We start from the raw sequence: 24,961 nt of genomic DNA, 5'->3' as shown, positions 1-24,961 counted from the left end.
TTGTTGTCCTTAATCCATTTTGCCACAACTTTGGAGATATGCTAGGCGTCATTGTCCATTTGGAAGACCCATTTGCGACCGAGCTTTAACTTCCTGGCTGTTGTTTTGAGATGTTGCTTCAATATATCCACATCATTTTCCTTCCTCATGATGCCATCTATTTTGTGAAGTACACCAGTCCCTCCTGCAGCAAAGCACCCCCACAACATGATGCTGCCACCCCCATGCTTCACGGTTGGGATGGTGTTCTTTGGCTTGCAGGCCTCACCCTTTTTCCTCCAAACATAACAATGGTCATTATGGCCAAAATTTCCATTGTATTTCATCAGACCAGAGGAAATTTCTCCAAAAAGTAAAATCTTTGTCCCCATGTGCACTTGCAAACTGTAGTCTGGCTTTTTTATGGCAGTTCTGGATCAATGGCTTCATCCTTGCTGAGCAGCCTTTCAGGTTATGTCGATATAGGACTTGTTTTACAGTGGATATAGATAGTTTCCTCCGCATCTTCACAAGGTCCTTTGCTGTTGTTCTGGGATTGATTTGCACTTTCATCTGTAGGAGACAGAATGCGTCTCCTTCCTGAGCAGTATGATGGCTGCGTGGTCCCATGGTGTTTATACTTGCGTACTATTGTTTCTACAGATGAATGTGGTACCTTCAGGCATTTGGAAATTGCTTCCAAGTATGAACCAGACTTGTGGAGGTCCCAAAAAAATTTCTGAGGTCTTGGCTGATTTCTTTTGATTTTCCCATGATGTCAAGCAAAGAGGCACTGAGTTTGAAGGTAGGCCTTAAAATACATCCACAGGTACACCTCCAATTCAGTATACCTCATATCAGAAGCTATTTGGCTAATTGTCTAAATGCTTGGCATCATTTTCTGGAAATGTCCAAGCTGCTTAAAGGCACAGTTAACTTAGTGTATGTAAACTTCTGACCCACTGGAATTGTGATATAGTCAGTTAAAAGTGAAATAATCTGTCTGTTAACAATTGTTGGAAAAATTACTCGTGTCATGCACAAAGTAGATGTCCTAAATGACTTGCCAAAACGTCTCGGTTACTGATGTAACCTCTGTTCCCTGATGGAGGGAACGAGATGTTGTGTCGATGTGACACTAGGGGTTCGATCTTAGCCCCAATCACCTTTGCTTAAAATAGAAAAGGCCAATGAAAATTGGTGAGTGGAATTTGCATGCCACTCTCCGCCCCGGACATACGGGTATAAAAGGAGATGGCGTGCATCACTCATTCAGATTTATGCTGAGGAGCCGATAGAGAGTCCCGGCCATGTCAGCGGCTGGTTCAGCGCTGCGGCAGGAGGGACACAACATCTCGTTCCCTCCATCAGGGAACAGAGGTTACATTAGTAACCAAGATGTTCCCTGTCTGTCACTCACTCGACGTTGTGTCAATGTAGTGACACTAGGGGTTCCTATAGGAAACACCACAGGCTCTGAACCATGTCACGAGGCACAGAAGAGTGGACACGGGCAAGCTGCTATATGCCTCGCAGCGAGTGCTCAACCATGTCGTGACCTTCCAGCGAGTTAGGTAAGGCATCTCCCTAGTCCCATTTGGCACTTACCCAAGTAGGCTACCAGCAGTGCCTTTCTTAATTTGCTGTTAAGCAATCTCCCACCGAGCACTTTTTAGAATAGCACTGGGAAGTGCTCTTTCCTCTCCAGGAAGGAGAGCACTTCGGAGACCACATCCTGTCAGAGGGAGGTTAACATGTGGAGCATACCTCACATGGACTTACCAATGGGGAAGTACACATATGGAATGATACCACAGGAGGACCCTATCTACAGAGAGGGTACACAGCACAGTGGCCGAGACAGAGAAAGCTCTGACGAGGGGAAACACAGGTTTCACCTAAGGGGGAAACTGAACAGTGGAAACTCATCATACGTGATTACCAAAGGGGAATCACACGCATGGAGCACTGAGCCCAAGCACACAGACTCACCTGAAAAGGGGAATACAACGAGTACTGGGCCTGGTGGCGTTACTTCTCCAACGAGTTCGTCACCGGACAGTGCTAAAGAATTAAAGAGGCATCCGGAGTTCACCGGTATGGGGAACTGTTGTGGACAAAAAGTGCACATTATCACCTTTGAAAAAGGGGAAAGGCGCAATGCAAGCCGTACACCCAACCGGCCGCCCGGTCTATCTGCTGTTACCGCGTAACACTCGGGTCAAATCCGGGTCTATACATAGGTTATAAAACCCAACCCAGCTCTGAATATGTCTGCTAGAGAGGACCCCCTTGCCAGTGCCCAGGAGAATGCAACACCTCTAGTGGAGTGCGCCTGGACCCCCAAGGGGAACGGCAAGTCCTGAGACTGGTATGTGAGAGAAATGGCATCCACAATCCAATGGGCCAACCTCTGCTTGGAGACAGCTTTCTCCTTTTGCTGTCCTCCAAAACAGACAAAGAGCTGATCTGAACGTCTAAAGATCTGCGTGTGGTCCAGATAGATGCGCAGGGCGTGAACTGGACACAGCAATGACAAGGCTGGGTCTTCCTCCTCTGAAGGGAGTGCTTGCATGTTCACCACCTGGTCCCGAAAAGGAGTGGTGGGAACTTTGGGCACGTAACCGGGCCAGGGTCTCAAGATCACGTGAGAGTATGCTGGCCCGAAATCCAGGCATTCGCTGGTAACAGAGAGCGCCAGCTGGTCCCCCACCTTCTTGATGGAAGTGAGCTCCACCAGGAGGACCGTCTTCAGAGACAGAGTGCTAAGCTCGGCCTGCTCCAGGGGCTCAAATGGGGTTCTCTGTAGGGCAGGTAGGACCACAGAGAGATCTCAAGAGGGGATCAGGTGCGGTCTAGGAGGTCGGACTGTCGTGAGGGACTGCTGTCCTGTGTATCGTGGTGAGCTGCTATGGCAGCCATGTACAGTTTCAGGGTAGAGGGAGACAGCCGTCTCTCAAGCCCTTCCTGAAGAAAAGACAGCACAGACCCGACGGCGCATCTCTGTGGGTCTTCCTCACGGAAAAAACACCAGTTAGCGAAAAGACGTCACTTCAAGGCATACAGCCGCCTCATAGAGGGGGCCCTGGCCTGAGTGATCATGTCTACCACCGCTGGCGGAAGACCTGCTGTCCAGGAGCCAGACGTGGAGATTCCAGAGTTCTGGCCTTACCCCTGAGTGAGAAGGTCCTGCCTCAGTGGAATGCGCCTGGGAGATGCTACTGTCAGGAGCATCAGATCCGAGAACCAAGTCCGGTTGGGCCAGTACAGCGCAATGAACAGGACTTGCTGCTCGTCCTCCCTGACTTTGCACAGAATCTGTGCAATGAGGCTCACAGGAGGAAACGCATACTTGTGTAGCCCCCGAGCCCAGCTGTGCGCCAAGGCATCCGTGCCGAGGGGGGCCTCGGACAGGGAGTACCACAGGGGATAGTGAGAGGAGTCTTGGGAGGCGAACAGGTCTACCTGTGCCTCCCCAAATCGCTCCCAAATCAGCTGGACTATGTGGGGGTGGAGCCTCCACTCCCTCCGTTGTGTTACCTGCTGTGAGAGCACATCCGCTGCATGGTTGAGGGCGCCCGGAAGGTGAGTGGCTCGCAGAGACTTCAAGGTCTGCTGACTCCAAAGGAGGAGGCGGCGGGCAAGTTACGACATGCGACGCGAGTGAATCTTCGGCCGGAGCCTCCTCAGGGCCAGCGATACTGCCAGCAACTCTAAGCAGTTGATGTGCCATTGGAGTCAGGGCCCCGTCCAGAGCCCTGACACTGCCTTCCCATTGCACACGGCGCCCCAACCCAAGTTCGAGGCGTCCGTCATGACCACGACGCACCTTGAGACCTGCTGTAGGGGAACACCTGCCCATAGAAATGTCAGGTCCGACCAAGGGCTGAAAGTCTGATGGCACTGTGGCATGATGGTCATACACCGGGTGCCGTGGTGCCATGCCCACCTCGGAACTCGAGTCTGAAGCCAGTGCTGAAGCGGTCTCATATGCATCCACCCAAGGGGGAGAACCGCCGCCGAGGATGCCATATGCCCCAGGAGCCTCTGAAATTGTTTCACTGGTGCCGCTACCTTCTCCCTGAAGGTCTTCAGGCAGGTCAGCACTGACTGAGCACGTTCGGTCGTAAGACATGCCCTGAGAGCGACCGAGTCCAACTCCATACCGAGAAAAGGGATGCTCTGCACAGGGGAGAGCTTGCTCTTCTCCCAGTTGACCTGAAGCCTGAGTTGGTCGAGGTGCTGAAGCACAAGATCCCTGTGTGCACACAATAGATCCCACGAGTGAGCTAGAATTAGCCAGTCGTCGAGATAATTGAGAATGCGTATGCCCTTCTCCCTTAGCGGAGCCAGGGCAGCCTCTGCGACCTTGGTAAAGATGTGAGGGGACAGGGACAGACAAAAGGGGAGGACCTTGTACTGGTATGCTCGTCCCTTGAAAGCAAACCGAAGAAAGGGTCTGTGTCGAGGAAGGATCGATATGTGAAAGTACACGTCCTTCAGGTCGATGGCCGCGAACCAATCCTGATGTCATACTGACGCCAGGATGCACTTCTCCATTAACATCCTGAACGGAAGCCTGTGTAAGGCCTTGTTCAGGGCATGCAGGTCCAAGATTGGGCGCGACCCTCCACCTCTCTTGGGCACGATAAAATAAGGGCTGTAGAAGCCCTTGCGCAACTCGGCTACGGGGACGGTCTCTATTGCTCCCTTCGCCAGAAGGGTGGCAACTTCCTCCCGAAGGACGGAGGCACCCTCGCCCTGCTCCGTAGTGGAGAGGACACCACTGGACCGGGGCGGGCGTCTGGCGAACTGGATCGCGTAGCCGAGGCGAATCGTCCTGATGAGCCACCGTGAGGGGCTGGAGAGCTCTAACCAGGCCTCCAGCCTCCGTGACAGCGGCACCAGGGGGACGACTGGACTTACCGTGCCCAGGCAGGGTGGTTCGCGGCAAGGCAGAGAAGGCGCCCCACCTGGAAGACAGCTCAGGGGGGACATGCTGCTCTACAAGCCCACAATGGTAGCCAGTGACTGGGGACGTACGAGTGGCCCCAGAGACCAGCACACTTACCTGTTCGGCTGTCTCTTGATGGAGAACGAGGGAACGAGAAGTACTCGCGTTCGCCTGATTGACCGGAAAGACTTCCAGCGCCTGGCCGTTGCAAGTGCGCTGGCCCAGGGAATGAGGAAACTGCTCTTTTATTGACCATGTGGGTGCCAAGGCCCAGAGGGCACTTGGCGATGTCATACTCACCACACACTGGCCCAGGGGGGATGGTGGGGTTGGAGAGATGTCCCGGGCCAGACCGGTCAGCCTCATCCCTGGGCAGGCCATTTCAGGACCGCCTCGAAACCCATCTGGGGTTCTTGGGGGCCGACTGACGGGCAGGTGGAGCCGACTTCCCGTGGGAGGATCTTTTTATCTGAGGCTGGCTTGCGGGCTCCAATGGTACAGGAGCCGGGGCCGGCATTGCAGGGGAATGGCTCTGGTGAGAAGCAGACAGGGTGTGAGACCTCGGTGGCCTGAAGGAGGCCGGGTCGTGCCGCGACAGGATGTGTTTAATTGCCAAAAAGCACCCCTTGGGAGATGGGTGCATCAAGAAAGCGGACTTTCTCGGTGTCACGCATCTCCGCAAGGTTGAGCCACAGGTGCCGCTCTTGGACCACAAGCGTGGACATCGTCCGCCCCAGGGCATGCACCGTGACCTTCATCGCACTTAAGGTGAGGTCGGTCGCAGTGCGCAGTTCCTGCATCAGCCCTTTTAGCGCCTTGGCCTGATGGACCTGCAGGATGGCCATGGCGTGCAGGGAGGAAGCGGCCTGACCCACGGCCTTGTAAGCCTTCGTCATTAAAGAGGACTTACAGGCCTTGGAAGGGATTCTTGGTCGGTCACGCCAGGTGGCTGCGCCCTGCGGGCATAAATGCACTGCTACTGCATGCTCTACCTGGGGAAACACAACATATCCCTTAGCCGCTCTGCCGTCGAGGGTAGTCAGAGTGGATGAGCCCGCGAAGCGTGTACAGGCAGTAAAAGGTGCCTTTCACGACTTCGTTAGCTTCTCGTGCACTTCCAGGAAGAAAGGCACCAGGGCGAGATGTGGCCATGAGTTGCACTCCGAGCCCAGAAACATCCAATCATCCAGCCGCGAACGCTCAGGGCAGGGTGGAGGATTCCACTTCAGCCCGATGTTCGCAGCCACCCGGGCAAGCACGGCTGCCATCTCAGCGTCCGACTCATCCTGTGCTCTACCACCCGTGGGCAGGAGCTCAGAAGATTCGTCCGCTTCCGATAGCAGAAGCCCACCCTCCGATGCCGCGACCGAAAGCTCATCCTCGTCGCGAGCCGTGAACGACACATTAAACCCGTCCTGAGGCAGACCGCCTGCATCGCTTGACAGCTTGTCTGGACAGAACAAGCGTGCTGGGGGATGGGAGGTCCGCGGGGGCTGAGCCGGTGGAAACGCTCCCATGTCCACATCATGATCGCCCGCAGTGCTTGCCGACCTGGCCGGCTGAGCGTCAGCCCATGACTGATCGGGTTGGGGAGCAGCTGCGGTGGCTCCTTGCTTCACGAAGAAGGAAGTGAGCCATGACCGCAACATTCTCATGGGCATGTTCTCGCAATGAGAACATAACCCTTCCACGAAAGCCACCTCGGCGTGCTGGCGCCCCAGACACTCGAGGCAGATTTCATGGGTATCCGGAGGGGAGCGATAACTGCCACATCCAGTAGCGCAAACGTGGAAGGACATCTTTAAAAAGACACCAAGCGTTTGTGCGAGCTCTTTTAGGAGGAAATATACTCTTTCTAATATACTCTTTTAGCACCTGCAGACTCAGGCTGCCGAAGCACCCAGGGGAAACACAGCACTCAACTGTGTGAGGGTGACTGCTGATATGTGGCATAAGAATCCAGCAGCGTAGCAAAGAGCGAGAGGACGAACACACATGTATTCGGCTCCGAAGAAAAAATATGAATGAGTGATGCACGCCATCTCCTTTTATACTCGTATGTCCGGGGCGGAGAGTGGCATGCAAATTCCACCGCCAATTTTCATTGGCCTTTTCTATTTTAAGCAAAGGTGATTGGGGCTCTCAAGATCGAACCCCTAGTGACACTACATTGACACAAAGTCGAGTGAGTGACAGACAGGGAACTATAGTTTGCTCATATTAAATCTGTGGAGTGGTTAAAAATTAGTTTTAATGACTTCAACCTAAGTGTATGTAAACTTCTGACTTTAACTGTAAGTACATGAATATGGTGATCATTCAGTAGTATGGTATCATAGTCTGTTATAATTTTACCATAGTACCACTACAGAGTGTCTATTTGCATTAAATGTTTTTATTTTTCCCCAGTCTGCATGGACACACTAATGGACTAAAGCTCTCACAGACGTACATCCACCCTGTTTCTTTGAGCTCTGTAAAGTGAATTGTGTTACTGAAGTGTGAAGATGCTGCAGCAGATCTTGACTGACATGTACATTGAACCAGAGCTGCTGGCCGAGCTGAATGAAGAGCAGAAACAGGTTTTGTTTTTCAAGATGAGAGAAGAACAGATCAGGAGATGGAGAGAGAGAGAGATGCGACTGGAGAAAGGGGAGACTGCACACATAAAAGGTATCTCCACGTTCAGTGTTATTAAGATATATTATGAATAAAATTTGAATAAACAGATGAAATTGCTTAGAATGTGATCATATTTCACATTCATTTATACACTATATTGCCAAAAGTATTTGCTCACCCATCCAAATAATTGAATTCAGGTGTTCCAATCACTTCCATGGCCACAGGTGTATAAAATGAAGCACCTAGGCATGCAGACTGCTTCTACAAACATTTGTGAAAGAATGGGCCGCTCTCAGGAGCTCAGTGAATTCCAGCGTGGTACTGTGATAGGATGCCACCTGTGCAACAAGTCCAGTCGTGAAATTTCCTAGCTACTAAATATTCCACAGTCAACTGTCAGTGGTATTATAACAAAGTGGAAGTGATTGGGAATGACAGCAACTCAGCCACGAAGTGGTAGGCCACGTAAAATGACAGAGTGGGGTCAGCAGATGCTGAGGCGCATAGTGCGCAGAGGTCGCCAACTTTCTGCAGAGTCAATCACTACAGACCTCCAAAGTTCATGTGGCCTTCAGATTAGCTCAAGAACAGTGCGTAGAGAGCTTCATGGAATGGGTTTCCATGGCCGAGCAGCTGCATCCAAGCCATACATCACCAAGTGCAATGCAAAGCGTCGGATGCAGTGGTGTAAAGCACGCCGCCACTGGACTCTAGAGCAGTGGAGACGCATTCTCTGGAGTGACGAATCACGCTTCTCCATCTGGCAATCTGATGGACGAATCTGGGTTTGGCGGTTGCCAGGAGAACGGTACTTGTCTGACTGCATTGTGCCAACTGTGAAGTTTGGTGGAGGGGGGATTATGGTGTGGGGTTGTTTTTCAGGAGCTGGGCTTGGCCCCTTAGTTCCAGTGAAAGGAACTCTGAATGCTTCAGCATACCAAGAGATTTTGGAAAATTCCATGCTCCCAACTTTGTGGGAACAGTTTGGGGATGGCCCCTTCCTGTTCCAACATGACTGCACACCAGTGCACAAAGCAAGGTCCATAAAGACATAGATGAGCGAGTTTGGTGTGGAAGAACTTGACTGGCCTGCACAGAGTCCTGACCTCAACCCGATAGAGCACCTTTGGGATGAATTAGAGCGAAGACTGCGAGCCAGGCCTTCTCATCCAACATCAGTGTCTGACCTCACAAATGCGCTTCTGGAAGAATGGTCAAAAATTCCCATAAACACACTCCTAAACCTTGTGGAAAGCCTTCCCAGAAGAGTTGAAGCTGTTATAGCTGCAAAGGGTGGGCTGATGTCATATTAAACCCTATGGATTAAGAATGGGATGTCACTTAAGTTCATATGCGTCTAAAGGCAGATGAGCGAATACTTTTGGCAATATAGTGTATTTCACATAATTAATTTGATAACTTATCCACCCACTGCACTGTAAGAACTGAGATTTTGTTAGTCAGTGAATAAATTCATTGATCAGCATAATTTCCTAATATATTTATCATTTTGATAAACGAAGCTTGCATTTGTACAGTGGATGTATATCATGAGCGGGGACACATCTGTTTGCATTTTGTTTTGCGATATAACTGAAAAGCAGTGCTTGTCTGAATGCACGAGAGAAAATTACTGACCACTGTCACTAAACACCACTAATAACAGCCACAACGAGCACTCATCATAATACAAAAATAACAAACTCCAGTGGTGGATCACCACTTATTATAACACACGTGAATGAACTCCTGCTCAAGAACTGGAGAGGTTTCTTCTGCATTAGACACTTACCTGACAAAAGCTATTTCAAAAAGTGGTGGGGACAAAATTGGCAAAGGCAAAAAGTAGTAAGGAAATTGCGCCTATGCCTAAAGGAAGCTGCTGCATCACACATTTCTTTGCCTAATTGCACATTGTGGATGTAGCATTAACATGCTAAAGACCTTTTTGGCAACTATATATAATTACTACATAAACATGCATGAGTAATCTAGATGCAAGGCAAAATGTTGAGGTAAAAAGTGAATTTCTCAGTTGTTTCCAAGTCTTCACTGAATTATTGCTAGGTATAATTTTATGCTGCTGGGTTTTGACTGAGAAGCAGAAACAAATAATTAAAATAATTAAACAGTTATTAAATTATTAATATAAATAATTAGCATATGATGACATTAAGTCCAAACATGCCTAAGCAGTGTGTGCATGCATGCAGGAGAGAGAGATTTAGGCTGTTAATAGATTTCAGATGGCCGAATGTATATTTTAAATATTTTGGGGGATATGTTTAATATTAAGAATACATTTCTTAAAAAGATGGTATTTTATATAGGCTACTGTAAACTATGTTTGCTGTGATTTCTATTCTGATAATTCCCCAACATGGAGAAAAAAAAAAATGCTTATACTATATTTTCGTTTCTTTTGGTTGAGGCATGTCCCTTATTTTGAGCTTGTTTTACCAGACCAGGGGCTGTATTCACAAAGATTTTTATCTTACCACTAGGAGTTTTTCTAAAACTTCCTAGCTAGGAGTTTTTTCTTAAAACCTTTTTACAAAATTGCTAAGAGCACGTTTTACTAAGGAAATCTTAAGATAGAGTAAGGTGGAGTTGACATCGTTGCTATGGATGACGTCACGTTTTATGAGCACGCTCTTATAAATCACCTTCAGTGACTGATAGACGGGTGTTTATATATATCTTTGTCACTGCTTACAAGCCGCTATTTGTCAGCAAAGACAGACAACGAGATATATAAATACGTACAGTAGACAGATAGATAGACAGACAGACAGACAGATAGACAGATAGATAGATAGATAGATTTTTTTTCCGGTTAATGAACATTTCTTCATCCTTTGTCCAATTCACCGTGTAGCCCAGCGATGGCCATGAATGGCACCTTTTTTTTCTCTGCAGCAAGTGTGCATCCACAGGAAAATATAGACTATAAATTGTCAGATGATATGCGGTCTGAAGAGGGAGTTTATAGTTTGATAGATGATTCTGCTGATGGATGACAGAAATTCCCAATTCATCTGTGCTACACAGTTAGTGACAGCTAACCCACGACCGCTTAGAAGTCCTCAGGACAACTTCTAAGCTGTCGTGGGTTTAGGAGCTACTTTTAGTGTTAAAATGCTTCATTAATTACTCTTAGATGAAAATATTATGAGTCCTAAAATTAGGAGTGACACGCACCTAATTTTTATGAGTTGCTCCTAAATTTCCGTGTTAGGAGCTACTTTTAGCCTTAAAGGATTAGTTTACCCAAAAATGAAAATTCAGTCATTGTTTACTCACCCCTGTGTTGTTATAACCCCATATGACTTTCTTTTTTTTTCTTAACACAAAGTGAGAAATTGTGAAACAATGTTGTGCTCAGTGATGTCATACAATGGCAGTTTATGGTGACCACCTCTTCAAGCTTCAAAAGAACACAAAAGTATAATTCAGAAGTGTAATAAATTATTCCATAAGACTCATGATTGTTATGAAAACATACGATAAGATTTGATGAGAAACAAACTGAAATCTAATGTATTATTTAGTGAAAATGTTCACTGAACATTGATCTCCTGTGTGCGTTCATGATAGGACACGAGAGCAACAGTTCACGCAGCCTCCTCAGGGCATTGGGGCGTTCAAGCAAAAACTTGTTTTGTTTATCTAAAAACAGGTCGTCCACAGTGATAGTGACAACAGAACACAACACAACTGCACACAAAACAGAGAACAGAACTTACTAAACATGTCTGAAGAGTTTGTAGAGGAGAATTGATGCATTTTTATGCCCAGCCTTATTGTTTTGAAAGGTTTTGGACCGGTGCCAGTTCAAAGTGGACAGAGTTACCCGCATGATGCCGAAAATAGAAAACAAGTGATTGATAGAATGTACCATCGCTCTTCATGGCTGGTTAAGACAAAAACTCTGATTAACATAGAAAATATAACATTTATCGCATGTCGTTTGCCGTCAGGTTAGGACATGGTGTGACTGTGGTTGTCTGTAGCCTCCTCTATGTTTCTGTTTGATTTCTGAGTACTCCGTTCAAAAAAATAAGGCTGGGCATAGAAATGCATAAATTGTTCGACTACAAACTCTTCAGACATGTTTAATAAGTTCTTTTCTCTGTTTTGTGTGCAGCTGTGTTGTGTTCTGTTGTCACTATTGTTAGATAAACAAAACAAGTTTTCGCTTGAACGCCCCAATGTTGCGAGGGGGCTGCGTGAACTGTTGCTCTCGTGTCCTATCATGAACACACACAGGAGATCAACTGTCAGTGAACATTTTCACTATATAATACATTAGATTTCAGTTTGTTTCTCACCAAATCTTATCTTATGAAAAAATACAGTTTCTGCTCAGAACGAAACTGTAATTAAAAACATTTAGTTTTTAGTCCATGGATAGCATAGCTCAGATCATTTGCTCTTTGGATAATTTGATTTTGATCTCTGACTTTTGATTGCAGACTTTGGTGCCTTGGCAAATCTGAGCACAAATTGAAACATTGTTGAGATCTCTTTTGAAACTTTTAAGGAGACATGTGATATTAATATTTTTTTTTTTCTCAGGAAAAACAAGGGATTTTGTGAAACAAGGGAATTTGGCAAAAGTCTCAGTTTGCTTTCCATTTTATCTGTCTGGGAAAAACAATTGAGACATTAAAGAGATCTCATTTGTGATTTCTTTCTTTATGGCAAATGTCTCCATTAAGTCTCATGGAGACAGAGTAAATGCAACAAAGCTTCATGCTACATAAATCTCAGGCATTGTTATATCCTCAAAGTAACTTTAGACATTTTTTTAGACCAAGACTATATATTCAGCACTGTGAAGTCATTGTGGTGAATGTTGTGTGTGTTGAATGCAGTTTCACAGAAGTGTGTATCATGGATGAAGGGTATGGATGATGACGTGTGGGTTTGGGTGATGGGAGAACATCCTGATGATAAACCGTACGATCAGATCTGTGATGAGATCATGACTGAGAGAGCAGCGCTGCAGGCCCAGAGAGAAGCCGAGCAGCTTAGGTACTGTACACACAACCAAACATACAAGAAGCTGTCGAGAACTTGTCATATTTCACCACAAAATCTGAAGATAGAAATTAAGAAAATTAAGCCTGTTTTTGCATTGTGTCATTTTTTATGACAGTTTAACACATTTACCAACCCATCCTCCCCACCTCTTACTCCACTGGTCTACTTCATTTGCATTTATTTTTTCTGCTCCAGCTTCTGTATTATTCTAGTTTACGCTTCAGAACTTGGCAGAGAGGTACTGCAGAAATTGACAAATTGCTTGTTCCTCATTTGTAAGCCGCTTTGCATTACAAGCATCTGCTAGATGACTAAGTGTAAATCAAATATATATATATATCAGAATCAGAATCAGCTTTATTGCCAAGTATGCTTACACATACAAGGAATTTGTCTTGGTGACAGGAGCTTCCAGTGTACAACAATACAAAAACAGCAGTAAGACATGGATAATAATAAAAAATAAAAATAAAACTAATTATACACATACGTACAGACACACGCATACGTACATACACACATACACATGGGTAGTGCAAATACAAATCTGTTATGTACAGTGCAAATGTTTTTTTGTTTTTTTCAGAGGAATGAAATGGCAGAAGAGGTTGGATGTGTTGGATAAATATAAAAAAGACTAAACTGTGTATTGCACATAGTTATTGCTCAGTGGGGCAATTTAACTGTTCATGAGATGGATAGCCTGAGGGAAAAAACTGTTCCTGTGCCTGACGGTTCTGGTGCTCAGAGCTCTGAAGCGTCGGCTAGAAGGCAACAGTTCAAAAATGTAGTGGGCAGGGTGAGTGGGGTCCAGAGTGATTTTTCCCTCCTTTTTCCTCACTCTGGAAGTGTATAGTTCTTGAAGGGGGGGCAGGGGGCAACCAATAATCCTCTCAGCAGTCCGAACTGTCCTTTGTAGTCTTCTGGTGTCTGATTTCGTAGCTGAACCAAAACAGACAGTTATTGAAGTGCAGAGGACAGGCTCAATGACTGCTGAGAAAAAACTGTATCAGCAGCGCCTGTGGCAGGTTGAATTTCCTCAGCTGGCGAAGGAAGTACAACCTCTGCTGGGCCTTTTCCACAATGGAGTCAATGTGGGTCTCCCACTTCAGGTCCTGTGAGATGGTAGTGCCCAGGAACCTGAATGACTCTACTGCTGCCACAGTGCTGTTTAGAATGGTGAGGGGGATCTCCACCGTTTTGAGCGTGTTCAGCTCAAGGTTGTTTTGACTGCACCAGTCAGCCAGCTGTTCAACCTCCCTTCTGTATGCAGACTCATTGTCATCTCGGATGAGGCCGATGACAGTGGTGTCGTCTGCAAACTTCAGGAGCTTGACAGAGGGGTCCTTGGTGATGCAGTCATTGGTGTAGAGGGAGAAGAGTAGTGGGGAGAGCACACATCCCTGGGGGGCAACAGTGTTGATTGTACAGGTGCTAGAAGTGAGTTTCCCCTGTCTCACAAGCTGCTGCCTGTCCGTCAGAAAGCTGGTAATCCACTGACAGATAGACATGGGAACAGAGAGTTGGTGTAATTTATTCTGGAGTATAGCTGGGATGATGGTGTTGAAAGCTGAACTGAAGTCCACAAAAAGGATCCTTGCATATGTCCCTGGTCTGTCCAGATGTTGCAGGATATGATGCAATCCCATGTTGACTGCATCATCCACAGACCTGTTTGCTCGATAAGCAAATTGAAGGGGATCTAGAAAGGGTCCAGTGATGTTCTTCAGGTGGGCCAACACCAGTCTCTCAAATTATTTTATGACCACAGACATCAGGGCGACAGGTCTGTAGTCATTAAGTCCTGTGATTTTTGGTTTCTTTGGGACAGGAATAATGATTGAGCGTTTGAAGCAGCATGGGACTTCACACTGCTCCAGTGATCTATTGAAGATCTGTGTGAAGATGGGGCCAGCTGGTTAGCACAGGATCGAAGACACGCTGGTGAGACGCCATCTGGGCCTGAAGCCTTCCTCGTCTGTTGTTTCCGAAAGACCTGGTTCACATCATCTTCACAGATCTTAAGTGCAGGTTGAGTAGCAGGAGGGGGGAGGAGGGGGGTTGCAGGAGGTGTTGGTGTTTGTGTGAAGCGAAGGTCAGAGTTATTGGTTCCCTACAGGGTTGGGGGTAGGAGTCCTGTAATTTGTGAGTTGTTTCATGCCACTCCACATTGATGCAGGGTCATTAGCTGAAATTTTTTTTTCAGCTTCTCAGAGTATCTCCTTTTAGCCACTCTGATTTCCCTGTTCAGTGCGTTCCTGGCCTGATTGTACAAGACTTTATCCCCACCCCTGTAAGCATCCTCTTTGGCCTGACAAAGCTGCCTGAGCTTTGCTGTAAACCACGGTTTGTCATTGTTGAACTTTAAATAAGTCCTAGTAGGAATGCACATATCCTCACAGAAACTGATATATGATGTAACATTATCTGTGAGCTCGTCCAGGTCTGTGGCTGCAGCCTCAAAAACACTCCAATCCGTGCAATCGAAGCAGGCTTGTAGTTCCCGCTCTGCTTCATTGGTCCATCTCTTTACAGTCCTTACTACTGGCTTGGTTGATTTTAATATCTGCCTGTAGGTTGGAAGAAGATGAACCAGACAGTGATCAGAGAGTTCCAAAGCTGCTCTAGGGACAGAGCGATATGCATCCTTTATTGTTGTGTAACAATGATCCAGTATGTTCCTGTCTCTGGTGGGGCATGTGATGTGCTGTTTGTATTTGGGCAGTTCACGTGTGAGATTTGCTTTGTTAAAATCCCCAAGAATAATAATAACTGAGTCCGGGTATTGTTGTTCCATGTCTGTGATCTGATCAGCCAGCTGTTGCAGCGCTGTGTTCAAACACTCGTTTGGTGTGATATACACACTTACCAGAATAAACGAGGAAAACTCCCGCGGCGAGTAGAAAGGCTTACAGTTAATAAAGAGCGCTTCCAAATTAGGACAGCACATCCTCTTTAACGTTGTTACATCTGTACACCAACTTTCATTGATATAAAAGCATGTTCCACCACCTCTCGTTTTCCCCGTTAACTCTGTGATGCATTCCGTTCTGAACAGCTGAAAGCCCGGCAGATGTAACGCGCTGTCCGGAATGGCTTCGCTCAGCCAGGTTTCTGTGAAGCACAAGGCAGCAGAGGTTGAAAAGTCCTTGTTTGTGCGGGTGAGGAGATGTAGTTCGTCCGTTTTGTTAGGAAGAAAGCGGAGATTCACTAAGTCAATACTCGGCAGCGCTGTTCAAAATCCGCGCCGACGGAGTTTGACCAGCGCACCAGCTCATCTCCCTCGCCTTCGTCTCCTGAACAACAAGGATTGTTGTTGATAGCCTCCAACTAAAATGTCTAGCAAAATGTCTGAATATTCAAAAACCGGGAAAAGATTGTCTGGTATAAGCTGTCGAATGTTCAGCAGTTCGTCTCTGTTAAAACTGACTGGAAAAAGATTACTAAACACAGGACAAACAAACAAAAACAACAAAAGAACTGAGGAGCTTCACACCGAGGCAGCCATCTGCGGCACCATCATGATGATGCACTACCGTTCAAAAGTTTTGAAACACTTGACTGAAATGTTTCTCATGATCTTAAAAATCTTTTGGTCTGAAGGCATATGCTTAAATGTTTGAAATTAGTTTTGAAGACAAAAATATAATTATGCCAACATATTAATTTATTTCATTATAAAACTACAATTTTATTAAAAAAAAAAATAGTTTTTGAAATTGATGACTTGGAACAAATAATAAAGAAAAGCAGCCAATAAGTGCCCAACATAGATGGGAACTCCTTCAATACTGTTTAAAAAGCATCCCAGGGTGATACCTCAAGAAGTTGGTTGAGAAAATGTCAAGAGTACATTTCTGCAAATTCTAGGCAAAGGGTGACTACTTTGAAGATGCTAAAATATAACACAGTTTTGATTTATTTTGGATTTTTATAGTCACAACATAATTCCCATAGTTCCATTTATGTTATTCCATAGTTTTAATGACTTTACTATTATTCTAAAATGTGAAAAAAAAATTATAATAAAGAATGAGTTAGTGTTTCAAAACTTTTGACCGGTAGTGTTTATATATACACACTGATCAGCCACAACATTAAAACCACCTGCCTAATATTGTGTAGGTCCCCCTCGTGCCACTAAAACAGCACCAACCCATCATTCATTCTGAGATTATATTCTTCTCACCACAATTGTACAGTACTCAAACCAGCCCGTCTGGCACCAACAATCATGCCACGCTCCAAATCACTGAGATCATATTTTTTCCCCATTCTGATGGTTGATGTGAATATTAACTGAAGCTCCTGACCCGTATCTGAATGATTTTATGCACTGCACTGCTGCCACACAATTGGCTGATTAGATAATCGCATGGATGATTGTTGGTGCCAGATGGGCTGGTTTGAGTATTTCTGTAACTGCTGATCTCCTGGGATTTTCACACACAACAGTCTCTAGAATTTACTCAAAATGGTGCCAAAAAAAAAAAACATCCAGTGAGTGGCAGTTCTGTGGATGGAAACTCTTTGTTGATGAGAGAGGTCAACAGAGAATGGCCAGACTGGTTTGAACTGACAAAGTCTACGGTAACTCAGATAACCGCTCTGTACAATTGTGGTGAGAAGAATATAATCTCATGCGGGTTGGCGCTGTTTTGGTGGCACGAGGGGGACCTACACAATATTAGGCAGGTGGTTTTAAAGTTGTGGCTGATTGGTGTATATATATACAGCTCTGGAAAAAATTAAGAGACCACTGCAAAATTATCAGTTTCTCTGGATTAACTATTTATAGGTATATGTTTGAGTAAAATGTAAATTTTTGTTTTATTCTATAAAGTACTGACAACATTTCTCCCAAATTCCAAATAAAAAGATTGTCATTTAGAGCATTTATTTGCAGAAAATGACAACTGGTCAAAATAACAAAAAAGATGCAGTGTTTTCAGACCTCAAATAATTAGGGCTGGTTATCAGCACAGATGCCCCGATTCGATTCAATTTCGATTCACAAGATCTCGATTCGATTCGATTCGATTCTCGATTCGATTAAATTTAAATTTTTAGAGATTGGGTTGGCCATGACAGGGTCTTGGTCCGGTGGTCCTCCATCCACACCTTGATTGACCTGGCTGTGTGTCATGGAGCATTGTCCTGCTGGAAAAACCAATCCTCAGAGTTGGGAAACATTTTCAGAGCAGAAGGAATCAAGTTTTCTTCCAGGATAACCTTGTACATGGCTTGATTCATGTGTCCCTTCACAAAGACGAATCTGCCAGATTCCAGCCTTGCTGAAGCACCCCCAGATCATCACCGAGATAGAACAAAACAAAAATTTTCATTTTACTCAATCACATACCTACAAATAGTAAATTCAGAGAAAATGATAATTTTGCAGTGGTCTCTTATTTCTTTTCAGAGCTGTATATATATATATATATATATATATATATATATATATATATATATATATATATATATGTTGGGCCTCTTATATTCAGACAGAAGACAAAGGCAGGCCTAACACAGTCGTAAAACCTAACTCAGGCCCCCACATACCTGGTCATAAATCTTACTGATAAAAACCGCGCCAAAATCAAACAAAGGGAGTCCAAAACAGACTACAAATCCCATGAAGCCTTGCTCACTAAAGGATCGAACTCTCAACTCCTATTGGATGAGGCACACAACAGAATGCACCTCAACCATGATATCATCAGGAGTAGAAATACCTCTGAAATGCTTCCGGGATTTGCTTCCAGCAACTTTGCTTGCCCTGTGTAGACGCAGCTCATCGCTGCTCTCAGGTGCAGCCTCATGGCACAAGGAAGTAACATCCGACTTGAAACTGTGGCCATACAATCTCCATCTCGCTGGACGAGTTGAGATTACTCTGTGTTCCACCGAACACTCTAACGGATCCGAAGGAGACTGCCGAGCAATCCGCATCTTCATCCGTTTGCCTGCAGAAGTGAAGAGAGAAAAGATTTCTCTTCCATCTTCAATCAAGTCGACGTTGCTGATTTCTCTGCCAGCCCGCCGAGAATCAGCAGCCGTACCGCCCGCCGACAGAGCGAGGAAATGGCCTCCCGTCATCACCCAAGCCTCGAGGAACCAAGTCTGAGTTAAAGGACGGATGAACACACATTCTGCATCCTCATGCGATTCAAGTAAGAGGTTTACATCTGGGCAGAGATAGAATATTATAGTGTGTTATTCTTGTGTATCAAGGTTATTGCTTGTACAGTTTACGGACCTCCATGTCCACTCATTATTAATACTCAGGGTATTAATTATCACGAATTTGATTTGCTGTATTGTGGTCCAACCACATTGGGCTGTTGTGCATTTCCGCCATCGCGGGTGAGACTGGCAAACTGAGTTTATCCATTAAAGAATCAAAGACCGCAGGACGGTTTACGAGCCGTCCACCGCGTCTCTGAGTGATAAACTAATAGCTACTTTCTCTCCCACGATCGCGAAATCGGCTTTGGGGCCGTCACTTAATTCTCTCTCTCTCACTCTCTCAATATTCTTCGGATGTCGATTTTCCTAAGAAAACAATCTAATATTGAGACTGTTATACTATCTGGTTATTAGTCCCTAATTCCAGGGTGGTTTCCCGTCAATGTTAATCCTTATTAATATTCTATTTATTTTTGATAATTGATAATTATCTTTGATGATTGTTGAATTTGAATGATCAATAAGCTAGTGTTAATTTTAATTAATGTTTCATCGATGTTAACAATTAACGATTATCTTTGATAATTGTTGATTTAAAGGATTAGAAAAGCTAACATTGATTCTCATCAATGTTCTATTGATTTTAATAATTAATAATTATCTTTGATAATTAATAATTATTGCTAATAACCAAACCCACTCCTAAACGTAGCGCACTACATTTACTGGAGCCCCATATGAGGTTTTAATGAGTTAGATTCAATTAATTAATTTAAATATTAATTAATAACTAAAGAAATAATTATTAATTATTTCTGATAGTAACACTGATCTAAACAACCAGTAAAGCCCTATGTGTGTGTGTATATGTGTATATATATATATATATATATATATATATATATATATATATATATACAGTGCCTTCCATAAGTATTGGGACAGTGAGATACTTTTCATAATTTTGAAATGAAGCAATAAATACACGATTAAAATACAGACTGTCAGCTTTTATTTGAAGGGATTTGCATCCAAACCGTATGAACAGTTTAGGAATTACAGCGCGTTTTATAAATAGACCCCCCATTTTCAGGTGCTCAAAAGTAATGGCACAATGGACTGAGAAGCTGTTTCATGGCCATGTGTGGGCAGTTCCCAGCTTATTTTAGTAAAAAAAATAAGCAGGTAAAAGGCCTGGAGCTGATTCCAAATGTGGAATTTGCATTTGGTAGGTGTTCAATGCAAATCTGTTGTGGTGGTGTACAGAGTCAAAATTATGAAAAGTTTCTCACTGTCCCAATACTTATGGGGGGCACTGTATATATGATCTAAATTATGTTGTATTTTTTGTATTGCCTTTAATTTATGCTGATGTGTTAATGAGAATCACCATTGAGAATTGAAAGTACAAACAAACTCATGAGTAAAATGTCCAGACACATTACAGTAATGAAAATTTTGGGGGGTTTAATTGTCATTAAAATAATGCCACAATGCAAAAAACCTTAATATTATATGAACAAAATATACTTCCTTAATTATTTTCATTAGATTTTGGGGTAAATTATTATCTTGACATGTCTGTCATGAGATTCAACCAGTTATACTGTGAGACATTGTGTTATCATTGTTCTTTGACTCTGAAAACTTATTGCTTGAATAAAGTACAAAGGAATCCACACAGTCCAGAACAGTTAAATATTTCACCAGCTCAATGGTATGCTGAACACACGGTGTGCTAATACTGTTTCTGCAATGTCACTTCCTCCTTGTGTAAGGCCAAAACTATCAGACAGAAGTTGTAATGATTATTTGTCTATCTGTACCTGCTTTTAGAGACATTTTGGATGTTAAGAGATAATAAAACTAAGTACTTGGGTGTAGTGGTGGATATCCAAACAGCATCTATATGGACGCAATTACCATGATGCAATATGTGTTGTAGATAACTGCACTGAGCAAAAGGGCAAACAACACCATGTGTGAAGTAAAACTCAAGAAGCTTTCTAATAATGCAAGAAATGAGGTTAACACAATCTGTTACAGTCAAATCCCTTTACATTACCCAATACATTATGCAGTATGAAATATGGGTTTAAATCTAATACAGATCTATATACATATGGGTGTTCCTTTAACTTTATGACCCAGGGGTTGATTTTTATTAAAGCAAACAGATTTCAACTTTTTCCTTTTTGTTATATAAAGGTCAGGTTAAAACAGACCTTTTACCAGGCCTTCATCATTTCTTTTTTAATCTAAAGATTATCATAATCTGTGAAATTAACATAAACCATTTCAATATTTACTATTTGAAAATGATTTCTATGACTGTCCCACAATATATATTTTTAATATAATAATATATTTTTATAGCACGTCATTTTTAATCAAGCTGTAATTTTGCCAAATTACACAAAAATTGTAAAAAATAATATTTGTGTGTGAAATTAGCCTTAGTCAGCCATTTTATTTCAAAAATGCTAAAAAATATGTCATTTCCATCAGCATCATTTCCAGCACAGAATTCTGTTAAACACAATACAGAATTTGAGATGACTTGAATGACATAAATCTCCTGTTGATGTTGCTTGAGAGAATAAACAGAGCTGGAATCTACACAAAGGTACTCAAATAGAAGAGGGGTTTTCAGTTGTTTAACATTTCTACACTATTCACTATATAATTCCCATACTTTTGTTAGTGTTATTACATAGTTTTAATGACTTTACTATTATTCTAATATGTGGAAAATTATAATCATAAAGAATGACTAAGTGTGTTCAAACTTTTGACTGGTAGTGTAAAAGAAGGTAACATTACCATATTATGAAAAATACATGATGACAGCATGTGAAAAAAATGAGTAGGCTGCATTCTTACATTCTCAACATATTTAAAGTGTATGTAAAGGACAGTAAGTATTTGTGTTATGTTATTCAGCTGTAATGGTGAAGGAATTAACATGGCATATTATAATGAACATTCTCACTGGCATTCATTGTCTCATACAGTAGCAATGATTTCCTGTTCAAGCCTATAAATTATTTTTGACTTCAGATAACTAATAACTTGTGCAAACATCCTGCATATTGTAATGGCCTTTCTGGTGCATTTGTGCAGGGCAAAGAAAGAGGCAGAGCTGGAGAAGCAGTTTTCAGGTGTCTATCTGGAACAGAGGGAACAGGAAATGGAGCAGGAGAAGATCAGACAAGCTGCTGCTGAGGAACAAAGAAGAGCTGAGGAGGAACTCATGGTACGAGAAACAGATATACAAACACTGAGAACTCGGTCAAAGAGTATTTAGTACAGCCCCTCACGTCTGAATGTTTTGTTTTAAACAAATGAAGAAGCAAATCTTTTGCCACTGACCCGGAGGCTTGTTCTTTCTCAGAAACGGGAGGCGCAGGAGAGGAGTAAAGCAGAGGAGGAGCTGAGAGGGCTGGAGCAGGAGAGAAAGCAGCAGATATACATGCATCTGAAGGAGGTGCAGACCAGTAAACAGACTCAAGAGGAGGAGAGGCAGTGGCAGGAGACATGTAAAAAAACTCAGTCACTCCATACAATCTGATTTGCTTTTTGACTGTGGCAACATTTTAGTAAAATGACATTATGTGGTTCCTTACACATTTTGTGGCAGTTCCAAGGTCCACTGTGTGGCGCTAAAAGCGAGTTACATTTTTAAGGTGAAAGCTTTCAGTTTTAAATCTTTAAAACCTACCTCCCTAGCCAAAACCTTAAACCTAAACCTAACCGAGAGTGTCATAAAAAGCAAATGTGACCTGTCGTGATTTGTGCAAGAGGAAATAAAAGTCATTGTTGTTGTAGCGCCTCTAGTGTTCATTTCACCATGAAACTGCTGCAATACATACACTACCAGTCAAAAGTTTTGAAACACTTGACTGAAATGTTTCTCATGATCTTAAAAATCTTTTGGTCTGAAGGCGTATGCTTAAATGTTTGAAATTAGTTTTGAAGACAAAAATATAATTATGCCAACATATTAATTTATTTCATTATAAAACTAAAACTTAATAATAAAAAAAAAGTTTTTGAAATGGATGACTTGGACCAAATAATCAAGAAAAGCAGCCAATAAGTGCCCAACATAGATGGGAACTCCTTCAATACTGTTTAAAAAGCATCCCAGGGTGATACCTCAAGAAGTTGGTTGAGAAAATGTCAAGAGTACATGTCTGCAAATTCTAGGCAAAGGGTGACTATTTTGAAGATGCTAAAATATAACACAGTTTTGATTTATTTTGGATTTTGTTTAGTCACAACATAATTCCCATAGTTCCATTTATGTTATTCCATAGTTTTAATGACTTTACTATTATTCTAAAATGTGAAAAAAAAAAAAAATAAATAAATAAATATTTTGCAAAAATGGAGATACAGTATCGTGATTCTATGAGACCAGGTTGGAGATCGGTCTGTTCTTACTGAAAGTCAAAGCACTGCCCCCAGTGGCCGAAGGGACATGTGTGAGCTCCAGTTTCCCGGGTGAAATGTTCACAGAGTAGTGCCAAAAGAAAGTTTTCAATGATGTTATACAGTTAACAGGAATGGATATTTTATGACCATAAACTAGGGCTAGGCGATATATTGAACAGTCATGATATTAGTGCAATGCTTTTGCTGCAATATAGTGAATATCGCAGTGATGTAAAGTGCTTTTTATTTGGCCACTATGTTTCCTAAAGAGCACATCATTAGACTAATTTCATGATCCTTCAGGGCTGAACTGTTAGTCAAAATAACATCAAAATCTGAGTATTTTCAGATGTGATTAGTATATTGCAAAAGGCTGCAATTTAATTAAATGAATACATGGTCTGTGTGAATGTGACGCACTGTTCTGTGTTCACAAGAGGGGCTCTTGCGTGCATTGTGAAAGCAAAGCACTACAGGTTTACACATTCTCTCAATTCCAAACTTTTCTAACTGCTACAAGTTATTATACAAATCTAAAAACGGGACACGGTATCACAAAAAAGGAGGAGGTGACAGCTTTTCACTAGGTTTGTACGTTGCAAGCTATCAAATACACCCCACACTGCAAAATAAAAGCTTCAGGTAAAGTAATAAAATTCAATTCAACTGGGCTTTAAAAAGTGAAAGTGTTCAGTATACTTGACTACAATTGCTGTTTGGTTTAAATGATTGTTCCTTTGATTAAAAAAACACTTCTAATGCCTTTTTAAAACAAATTATCGAGATATATACTGAATATCTTCAATAAGCTGAAAAATATTGAGAAATTTTTTGCAGCAATATCGCCCAGCCCTACCTTAAACCTAACCATCAGTGGAGCGAAAATGCAACTTAACAATCACGCTCACCATTGTTTATGTTAACATGATTACTTCCTGGTTCCCATGGGATCAGAACCCCTGTCTCTGAGATTGTTCATGCAACACACTATCAGTAGTGCTTGAGGGAAATGTGTTCACGCTTGAATTACGTCAAAAAAGTCTGATGGGAGGTTGCGCATCTCAGTAATTCTGCTGAATGTGGTCGATGTCAGGGCACATGAACTTTTGGAAGAAACATGTACATTTTCTGTGTGATCATGTTATAAACATAATTTATAAAATCTTAAAAGTCATGGAAATTTTTATAGTGAATATATATATTTCTAGTTATGTTCTGCTCTAAAATATCAGCTAGAAACTGCTCTTGTGTACATTAAAACGTGCTGGTAAACTGTAAAAATGTTTGATTTGTGAACAAAGCACTCTTTTGAGTTGGTTCTTTTCAAAGAATTGATTAAACTGGTTCAAAATTTGTCTCAGAATAATTCATAAATTAATCAGATTTTAGTTATTTTAAAAAATACCTATATACTTTCACAAATTACTAGAAAGGTCTTTGGTCATGAAGTGTGTGAACCCTGCAATGTTGCTGCACACTCACAGTTTTTAAACTCTGGAAATCAACCTAACAATAGATTACTCATTACGTGTAGGTTGGGTTCTGAAGGTTGGGGTAAAAGAATTTAAAAAATGTAATTAAATTAAACCACCTTAAACAACACCTATTAATGATGGAAATCTAATTATGGATACTGTATGAGCAGTGAGAGCCATGATGATTGTTGTCTGAAAAGGGCAGGTTTGTTCTCTTGTTCTTTGTGTTATTCTTATAGTGATTTGTTTAATGTTC

At 42.9% G+C, this 24,961-nt stretch overlaps 2 protein-coding genes across 4 annotated transcripts in view; one reads left to right on the top strand and one right to left on the bottom strand.

The window, feature by feature from the left end:
- Nucleotides 1-24,961, bottom strand: part of LOC127433385 (uncharacterized) — a 257,954-nt gene that overhangs the window by 141,868 nt on the left and 91,125 nt on the right. The window lies entirely within an intron of this gene.
- The window catches only part of LOC127433377 (SH2 domain-containing protein 4A-like), a 36,654-nt gene that overhangs the window by 4,229 nt on the left and 7,464 nt on the right, over nucleotides 1-24,961 (top strand). For 2 of the 3 annotated variants that reach the window (XM_051685235.1, XM_051685236.1), the window contains 4 exons: nucleotides 7,343-7,606; nucleotides 12,436-12,595; nucleotides 21,917-22,049; nucleotides 22,188-22,332. In XM_051685235.1, the coding sequence (XP_051541195.1) occupies nucleotides 7,441-7,606; nucleotides 12,436-12,595; nucleotides 21,917-22,049; nucleotides 22,188-22,332 (604 nt within the window). In that variant the 5' untranslated portion in view covers nucleotides 7,343-7,440. Of the gene's footprint in view, nucleotides 1-642; nucleotides 785-7,342; nucleotides 7,607-12,435; nucleotides 12,596-21,916; nucleotides 22,050-22,187; nucleotides 22,333-24,961 lie in introns of all 3 variants that reach the window. The other variant, XM_051685237.1, reaches the window with a different exon arrangement.

This window comes from Myxocyprinus asiaticus, chromosome 43, assembly GCF_019703515.2.
Source record: "Myxocyprinus asiaticus isolate MX2 ecotype Aquarium Trade chromosome 43, UBuf_Myxa_2, whole genome shotgun sequence".
In the NCBI taxonomy this organism is placed as follows: domain Eukaryota; kingdom Metazoa; phylum Chordata; class Actinopteri; order Cypriniformes; family Catostomidae; genus Myxocyprinus; species Myxocyprinus asiaticus.
Note: the sequence above shows the minus strand (reverse complement) of the source record. Positions and strands in the feature narration are given on the sequence as shown.